Here is a 10,000-nt window from a genome sequence, read left to right on the forward strand (position 1 = left end):
CCACCTCCACAAAAAATCAGCTTGTTCCCAATACATAAGGCAGATATGAGCAAATAATATGAAATGCTGCAATAGTTGCTTCTAAAAGTCTCATGTGGTGCAGAGAGCTGAATTAACGCTGGAAATGCATGGCCTAGTTTCTTATGGCAGTTTTTGCACAGAAGAGGAAATGAGGCTCCCAAAATATTGCTTCACTTTGCAGCCTTTTTCATTTTTGATTGACTAACTGTGGTAATTAACAAGTTTGAAATACTAGGGAATTTACTCTATTCCATTAATTCTCCCAAGCCAAGGATTATGGCTTTGAAATCACCCATATTGTCCCACTTGTGCATTTCTTTAAAAGTCCCATTGGGGTAACATGTGCTGTCATATGACGTCTTATGACTTATGAATAAGTTAAGACGTAATTGGTCGGCTTCTCATGGCTTCACTTTTGCCAGAGCATGTGCTGTCCATTATTGTTTACAGTCATTGCTAAACACTAAATTCTTTCATTGCTAATGACTTGCTACTAACCTCACTGACCCCCAGGCTGAGTGTGAAGCAGTGGACAGGTGGCCACCGGTCCAGTCGCAGCCCCAGCCCGCCCGTGACCGCTGAGAACCCCACCACATGGCAGAACGGTCATCACAGCGACCGCGCCCGCAATGGCAAGGAGCTCGTCTACAACCATGTGGACGGAGAGAAAGTGCAAGATGTATGTAGTCTCCTCTCTTCCGCTCCACCACATCCCTCCACACCCCCACACCCCTCCGCCTGACATGCTCTAATGGTGTTTTCCTCCTTGCCTCCCTAGAGCTGACTCTGATGTCTCTGACCCAGCCATGTCTGTGTCGGTAGACCTGCTTGTCCCTTTGTTTGTTTGTTTTTTGACCATTTGTTTATTTCATTATTTTGTTGTTGTTTTGTTTCCTTTTGTCCCACTCGGCTCAGTCTATGTATTGTTCTCCCTCTCTCTGATTGCTCTGTGTGGGTAGCATAGATGTTTTTACAGCCACAATGTGCTCCACACCTCCTTCAGATGAACAGATCTTGCAACCATATGTGGCGTCTCCCTTTTTTTTTGCCTACACCCTCCTGGGGTAGTAAGCAAAACACAGAGAGGATTGTGGGCAGTTAATTAGGCTAGCAACATATCATTCTGAATCCACACAAGAAAATGTACAACATTATGTATGGTGTGGGCGCACATTAAGACACCCTGGATACTTAAATGAATATCCAGAGTTTGGACGTTTTTGTGTGCACACATACAATACTTCAACACTTTTTGGCTAAACAATTCTAGGACATGGAGGTACTTGAACAGAAATTGACATTAAGCAGATGGAAATTCAGCAATTTTGGTAAAGATATAAATCCATTGCTAACCCTAGCATAAGATGTGAGCTGTTGCATTTGTTGATACACAATAGTATCTCATATTACTTTCTATTAGGACTCAAGGACAAACAAGACTTGAAAGGATAAATGATTCACTGCAACAGCTTTGTTCACGTTGATAAAAGGAAATTGGATTAGTCACATCATTATATTAAGCAATGTGTGGTGTTACTGGGATTCAATAATATGAAAGATAATTTATTGATTGGATGGTCAGATGTGTGGCTATAGCTATGAGAAATAGCTCAATAGAAATTGTTCAATGATACTTTAGTCCTACTTAAAACCTTGACGATTAGCACTATTTAAGCATTGTACATAGGGCTGGGACAACGCCTCGACGTAATCGATGACGTCGACGCAAAATATGCGCGTCGATTCGTTAAGCATAATCAGTGTGCCGCTAAATAGTTTCAATTTCACACCTTCAGTGTTTCCCATAAATTGACTAATCTGTGGCTGGGGGCCACGAAATCATTAAGCTGTGCTTTTCACGCACGCAGCCTTTCCTTGCCCCGGCCACTCTCTCTTGTAACGAGCCCGCTGCCCCTCCTCTGCATGTGCGGACAGGTGCATGTAACAAAATATTCACGATTGTTGAAGGATTGTTGTTGCTTGCCATATAGAAGCATTGCATAGAACACGGCGGGCTAAATTGCTATTAAATCCGCTTAGCATCGTGACCATGCTGTGCAAATTTGTTCAAAACTGCTGCATTAAAGTTAACTCTACTTAGTTTGGTCTCCTCAATGTACTATGTTGTGATGAGACCTAGCAAAGTTATGCAATCAAGCAGTATCTCAAAGCTAACGTTAGAATACTGTTTGGATGTTGAGTTTAGCATGCTTACAGTTGTTTGTCAATTTCGTTATTCATGCAGGGCTCATTTTATTGACTCTGACACTGAATGTTTGCAAAATCCCGATGTAAATGGAAAAGTGTTTTCCAAGACTCAAAAGTGCTTGTCCCAAGGAGAAGTATGAACCGTTATTTGAACTAACTACGTTGTGAATTGCATCCACACATCAGCAGCGTTTTAACTGTGTTAATGTTAATTACAAGGATTCCCTCACGAACGTCTTAAAGTGACAGGCACTCAATTAGACCTATACACTACTGAACTGAACTGAATGCTACCTCTGACTAAGAATGCATTAATTTACAATTGTATAGTCTTTTATTTTGTAATCTTAAGAGCAATAAACATATATTCCAATGTTAAGGAATTCATGTTTTTGTTCATTCAGATATGTAACTCAACATGTATAAGTTGCTATTAGTCAATTAATGGGGAGATAATCGATAATCGAATCGAAATCGAATCGGACTGAAAAAATGAATCGTTAGATTAATTGATGCATCGAAAAAATAATCGCTAGATTAATTGTTTAAAAAATAATCGTTTATCCCAGCCCTAATTGTACAGTTAGCTACAGTAGTGTCTTTTAGGTAGTTAGATAGATTTGGTACAGCAAATTATAGCTCAGATTTACTCAAATTTGTACATAGCAGCACATAACATATTGAACTGCATAAAAGATGTAAGATCTTCATGCAAATGTCTCTGTTCCTCCCTGCTGGTATGTATCTACTGAGGCTACGGGAAATGGTAAGCTATTTAACACTTTGGGACGAGACTGATCATGGCTTTGATTCACAGCTGAGCAGAAACATCAAAGGTGATCCTTGACGTTTTCTATACCAAAACCCACCATCAGTAATATCTGAACCTCAATACATGTGACCTTATTAGGGGGGAAACAATTCACATTAGAGATCATAACAGAATGGTACCAAGGTGATGTGGGCCCCAGGTCCTGGTCAAATAAATGTACATTGGTCTCTTGAATAGAACATGAAGTGGTGTTGCAGATTTATGGATGCTAATTTGGGCTGACTTTGCCCCAGTTTGCATGTGTTACAAGGAGATTTCAACTGCTCTTTCTCTCTCTCTCTCTCACACACACAAACACACACACACTGCTTGCTTCATCCATTTCTGTTTATTTTCTGCCTCTATTGATTTTTTGAGTGATCTCTTCCCATAAATAAATGCCCAAACTTTTCTGTCTCGTTTGTGTGAAAAGCACTCAAATGCTTTGGAACTGGACCAAGTAGGTTAAATGGGTATGTGTATTATTAGTTTTCTACTTGTCAAATACAGTTGTCTGAAAAGCACATGTTCTGCTCGGTGATACTGTAGTTTCCCTTCCTCCAGATTTGTCTTAATGAATATCCAGCCATCAAGGTGTCCAACAAGCCCCCCTTTTTTTCTTTACTTGCTTCCTGTTTACTTGTCATCTTGACCTGCATGTTGCCTCTAGGTGGCAGTGTCACTTCTGTCAAACTCCTCCTTCTCCCCCTCCGATAACCAATTCTCTCTCAGTGCGTTTAAATCAGTGGGGATTCAGCCAGAGAGGTGTCATGAACTGGCGCATGGTTGTTGTTTTTTTAAGGCAGCCTTTTTGCCTGCTGATTTAAACCAATCAGGAGTTTTGGGATCACTGGATTTAGCCCCGATTGGTTTAAAGACAGTCTGCTTGTTAGCAGCTAATGCTAAATTCAGGTGCCATTTTGAGATTCATGAGCCCTCTCTTTCTGTGTGTGTGTGTGTGTGTGTGTGTGTGTGTAGCCCCCATTCAACGGGCTCTCACTGGGATTGTGGTGCAGCAGGTACTCCTGTTTTGGGGGGTGGGGTGGGGCAGGGTGGGGGAGTGCGGGACTATGCCAATTGCTCATCCTGCGTGCAATTTCCTGGTTTTTGCCAGACTAGATTCTCAGTGGCTCTTTGGCTAGCACATGTGCAGTTTCTAGGTGTTTTTCACTCTCTTCCACATCTCAGTCTGTCTTCTTGTTTCTGTCTGTAGTTTGTATTTGACTGCGGCTATGGTTATTTGTTAAATATACTCACATTTATTGAGTGCAGTGCTACAATGTTGAAACTAAATAGGACAACACACAACAGTGACATTGGTATTTTAAAGGGACCCAAGCCATTTGGAATTGCATCTTATAATCAAGAAATCTTCAACTAGGGGTGGTTTCCTAAATGGCTTCGGCTCTCAATCAACCAACTTTCCAACGAAAAACACCATCCACTGCCATTATAGTTCTATATTTACCAGTATATGTTGACACATGAAGTGGTTCCTACTGGACCTCAGATATAAACAGGTCCCCTGAATTGCTACAGACTCCTGAGTGACCATAAGTGTAGCTGGCAAAGAGATACTCCAAAATGTGACTGGGGTCCCTTTTAAATGTGCTAACTCTAGTTCTCCATCTTAGCAGCGATTGCCCCTCCACCCAAATCCCTCTCTCTTCCCTCTCTCCCTCCCTCCTTCCCTTCCTCCTCCCACTCCCCCATCCATTCGTGTTGTCTGTGACTCACTCCTCTGTTGTCCTGACTTGCTCCTCTCTCCCTCTTTGTCATCTACCAGAGTCTGCATGTCCTTGGCCTTCCACCCTTCTGTAGCAATTCTACTTGTACAATGGGTTTCATTCTGTTACTTCATATGAACCTCTATCCACAAACCTTAACCCCCTACCTTCTCCCGTTTGATACAACCGTGGCTGCATTTGTTCAAGCGAAAAAGACAGCAAATTATATAGTTTGTTTTTAGTTTCTTTATTGAAATTGATCTTTCCCTCTCTTGCGAGATCCGTCTTTGTTTTTGTTTTTAGTTTTTAAATATTATTTTTATTTTCTTGTTTGTTGGTTAAATTTTTCAGCTCTTAGTTCTGTTTGTTGGTTTGTTTGTTATCTCCTTAGTGTCAGGATCAGTTCTTAGCATTGATACTAAAAGAACTCATTGTCTTTTTTCCATTCCGCTGCGGAGAACTTTCCTTTCTTCTTTTTTGTTATTGTTTTGTTATTGTTTTGTCTTCCTTTTTCTTATTTTTGTTGATATTGCATACGTGTCTCTGATTGAAATGGAAGGTAGGTAACGCTCTGCCTACGCACGTGGTCTTTATGCAGATGAGAATGTGAGAAGCACCCTAGCTTGACTTCAATGTTTCTATCTCTTTTTTTCTTTTCGTTTATTTATGCAAAAAATAAACATCAGATTACTCTATAATTATGGTAGTTTTCTCTCTAAATTCCGACTCCTTAAATCTATCTTTTTTTAACCTCTATTCCTTAACTCTCATGCTGAAGTGGCCAGCACACTGCCCTTCTCTCAGGTCCATGTCCTTCCCCACCTCCATCTCTCACACACACTCTCTGTCTCTCTCTGTTCTGTTTGGGTAGAATGCATCCATGTGTGTGCCGCATTTTCTGTTCCTTGGTGAAATGGTACATTTGTTCTATGATTTGTTCATGTTTTCATTTTAGTTTTTTGTGTGCGTGAAGGCCATTTTTAACTACGGTCACCTGCATCGGGAGGTTCTGTGTACTCCTAGTGCTACAGCGCTGCTTTTTTCTGGGGTGGAGTAGGGTGCTTCTTTGGACAGGGGAAAAAAGACTTATCCTTTCTGTGTGTTTTGGAAACTACCAAATGCAGTGTCAGCTAAGGAACTAGCTCATCAGAGACAGGAAAGAGCCACACAGGATGGTTTCACTCTGTGAATTCCTCTATTCTTCATGCAAGACTAGCGTTTACTTGCCTTTTGTAAGACAAACGTGTTCCATTTATGAAGGTTGACTCCTAATGTAAATGGAATGTCAGCTAAAATGCTTTATTTCAAAAGAACATGGTGTAGACACAGGTTTGAGAGAGATTAACCTAGAATTGGATAACAGTACATGACTGGACCCTGATGCAGTCAAAACATTCATGTTTAAACATTATTCTCTCTTTAAAGAAAGCACCAGTACTTAAATCCAGATGTGAAGAGAGCTTGTGGTAATACTTGGTGGTGGTGCCAAAGCATACATTTTTCAGTTTTCAAGCTCAAATCAAATGACCAAAACCACTTCTCTGGATAAATTCTTAATATTTATTGATTTACAAGACAGTCAGCCCTGCTTTCTCACCTGAGATGATTATCACTAACTAATTATTTTTCATTTACAGGATAATTAAATGCAAATTGACTGTAACGTTGTACACTGCATAACAACACCCGATAAAAGACATAAATAATAAACAAAGAAGGGAAAAAAAACTAAAGTGAGACATCCAGTAATAACAAATTATACATTATAGTTGTGGCATGAGAACAAAATTCACTAATTAGTAGGATGAATTAGAATGCTGAAACTAACCATGGCATTCATAGTGACAGTCTTTCGAGTAAAAGCTCATTTTTGGCCAGAGTAGAGGACTGAAGGTAGATGGAAATGCATACGTATGTACGTATATCTTTTAGTGTCAGTGTTTCCCCTGCACATTGCAACTTTTTCTCTTCCGTTTTCCTATTTGATTTGATTTCCATGCATTGTCTCATTGACTCACTGCCAGGGAAGGGTTTTGTGTCTTTTTCTCTTGCATTTTATGACTCTAATGATGCACTTATGTTGCCCCACTTTTCCCTTTTCTTCATACCTTACCTACTAAAGGAGGGAAAACCACTTTATTGGTAAGTGGATGTTAACCAAAAGGGAGTTAAACAGAGTAACGATTAAAAAAATCAAAGGAAATGGGTCGCTGTTCACATCTCAGCAATTGTCTGCAGGAAAAAAAAATCGACAAACAGAAGTTACTCTTCAGTAAAAAGACGATTTGTTTTCTGATTCGACTGATTCTATTATTGTGAATCTTTATTTTGTTCCTTCCATTTCTGTGATGTTCTGTCAAGTTGTCTATTTTTTGCGTTGGTTTCACGTTTTTTGTTTTTAGCCATTTTCTAAAATTGAAGACGTCCTCCTTTTCTACTCTACAAAGTCTCTGTTGCTTTCTATCCTCTCTCTTCTCTTCTCTTGATCTTAGATTTGTTTCACACTTTTACATTGTTTCCTTTTACTCCTCTTCTTAACTATTTCCTTTTGTTCTTTGGGGATTTTGATTTTCTTCGACTCATTATGGTTTTGCATGCCAAGTATTGCATGCGCTGCACCATAGAGGACTGTCTATAAGCCATATTGAGAAAAACGTAGATCTTTTTTTCTTTTTTAGATATTTACCCTTTTTTGGCAAATGCACCATAGCGCTTCCTCTCATCCTAGGGAACATTCTAAGGCCCTTTCTCTGTTTTTTTTCTTTGTTTTTCTTTTTCTTTTGGGTTTGTTGGTTATCGTTTCTGCACAGAAGCTCCGAGCACTGGCCTCCTGCTCTCCGAGCCTGCAGATCTGTCCGTCGCCCCAGCTGAAGGAGGCCCGGCTCCAGGGTACCCCGGGTAAGAGTCCCGGAGGGGCGCCAGCCCAGCACCACCACCACCATCACCACCACCACCACCATCAAGGGGCGGCAGGGGACGCCCCTCACGGGGACGACAAGCAGCCGGACTCGGGCAGGCCAACTGCGGGGTCGTCACGGAGACGCAGGGGCCGCCATCGAGGTCAGAGAAAGGCCTCCCATTCGCCAGGCCACAGCTCTGACTCCGCCCACTCGCAGCACAACCCGCCCAACAAAGGCAAAAGCTCCCATCAGAAGAAGTGAGTCACCTGTCACCTGTCTTCCTGCTGTCATGCACACAAACATATCCACACATGAAACCTTAATGGAATTCTGAAAAAAACAAGAAGGCAATGTTTTCAGACAGTTCAGTCTGCTTCAGGTTTTAAATTGCATTTCTTTTCCGGACCATAAAAATATTCAGATGAATCTATAAAATCTGATACAAATGAACGCATTGAGGAAGTAGGATTGTTTCACTTTTCCTTCCAGGTTACATCATTAGGGGTTAAAGAAAAAAAAATCAGGGCAACAATAAACTATAAATGGCACCGTTAAACAAGACTTTACCAATACCTTATGCTGATTGATATCATGCTTTTCTCCCAGCTTGCATTCACTGTAAGTTCTGCTTTATAAGATTTGCAACCTAACAGACACTTTATATTCCAGTGCTCATATGAGATATATGACTTGTCTCTTGCATCACTACTCCCTCCCTGCATCAGGACGAAAGGAGCTCATTCGTCCAAGCGACAGCACCGCGAGAGGGCGCACCGCAGCTCGTCAGCGTCCCCGTCGCGGCACCGGCACGGGTCCGGCCACAAGAAGAGCAAGTCACGCAGCGGCCTCCGCCAGCGCAGCAGCTCCTGGAGCAGCCGGCACTCGTCGTCCCCGTCCAACTCCCGCGAGCGCACCACCAGCAAGGCCTCGCCACACGCCCGCCAGAACACCTCCAGGTGACCCCAACACACCACACCACACCCACACCCACACCACACCACACCGCAACACCCCCACACCCACACCCACACACACCACACCACACCACACCCACACCACACCACACCACACCACACCCACCGCAACACCCCCACACCCACACCACACCACACCCACACCCACACCACACCCACACCACACCACACCGCAACACACCCACACCCACACCCACCACCAACACCCCCCACACCCACACCCCACCACACCCACACCCACACCCACACCCCACCACACCACACCACACCCACACCCACACCCACACCACACCACACCACACCCACACCACACCACACCACAACACCCCACATCTACACCCACTACTCAGGGCTGCAGCTCAGTCTAGCTCAGACTAGCATACAGGCACATAGTGTAATGCCACACCAAATGAAACAGATTGCCGATGCAGATTGCAGATGCCACCATCACGAAAATACCTTTTTATTACAGTTTTTCACAATTGCTAAAACACTAAATTCCAGTCTCTGAATCAAATTCTCAGTTGCCCTTTGCCCTTTTTGCACACATATAAAACACAATTTGCAGATCTCGTAGACTCTTTTTGCAAAACCCTCAATACATTATCATGCAATAAGACACATTTTGCATTGTGATGCACTTGGTAACCACAAGTGACAAAAGGTGAACACAAGTAGAGCACAAACCCCCATTCTCAATACTTTATGTTTACTGGATTTGTAGTAATTGTTGAATCCAGTGAGTTATGAAATCATTTTGCTTTGTCTTGTTTTGTTTTGTTTTTTAGATGCAAAATGCATTTACTGTATTGTACACAATGGACATCTCTCCTGGAGCTATATGAGCTGCCCTGAACACTGTGTTTTTCATTTTTTGATATTGTGTCTCATGACTGCTCAGTAGTGTTTTCATTTTGACTGCTTTGTGAGATGATCTGAAGACAGTGTTTGGTTTTGAGCACAGGTACAACTGAGGCGATTATTCAGTTTTGCAGAGGTTAGCAAAGGTCTTGGGAATGTAGTTTGATTTTGTAGTAGTTTGGTTTATAGTTAGTACTTATGTTTATAGTTTTGAGGAAAAGATGGCAGGTTTCAAAAAATGTGTTTTAACAGTTGTGGAGAACTATATAATCAGATGACAACTGAAAGTCCTAAGATGGAGGCACAGTTGTGCTTTTAGATGGACTTAGGACTTTAGAAAGGCAATGGGGGTATTTTGAGTAACTGGGTCATTGAAAATGAGGGGGTTGTGGTGGGACCCTTTTGTTTGAATAAATTGGCATTCACTAACCCACTATTGCTAGATATAAAATCTTCTAGCTACTCATGCGTTGTATTGTATTGTATTTACACGGCCAC

At 42.0% G+C, this 10,000-nt stretch overlaps 1 protein-coding gene across 1 annotated transcript in view; it reads left to right on the forward strand.

The window, feature by feature from the left end:
• The window catches only part of srrm3 (serine/arginine repetitive matrix 3), a 32,602-nt gene that overhangs the window by 19,624 nt on the left and 2,978 nt on the right, over positions 1 to 10,000 (forward strand). Inside the window, 4 exon segments of the mRNA XM_048238176.1 lie at positions 535 to 700; positions 7,578 to 7,924; positions 8,274 to 8,285; positions 8,393 to 8,623. Of these exon segments, the coding sequence (XP_048094133.1) occupies positions 535 to 700; positions 7,578 to 7,924; positions 8,274 to 8,285; positions 8,393 to 8,623 (756 nt within the window).

Source organism: Alosa alosa, chromosome 2, assembly GCF_017589495.1.
Source record: "Alosa alosa isolate M-15738 ecotype Scorff River chromosome 2, AALO_Geno_1.1, whole genome shotgun sequence".
Lineage (NCBI taxonomy): Eukaryota > Metazoa > Chordata > Actinopteri > Clupeiformes > Clupeidae > Alosa > Alosa alosa.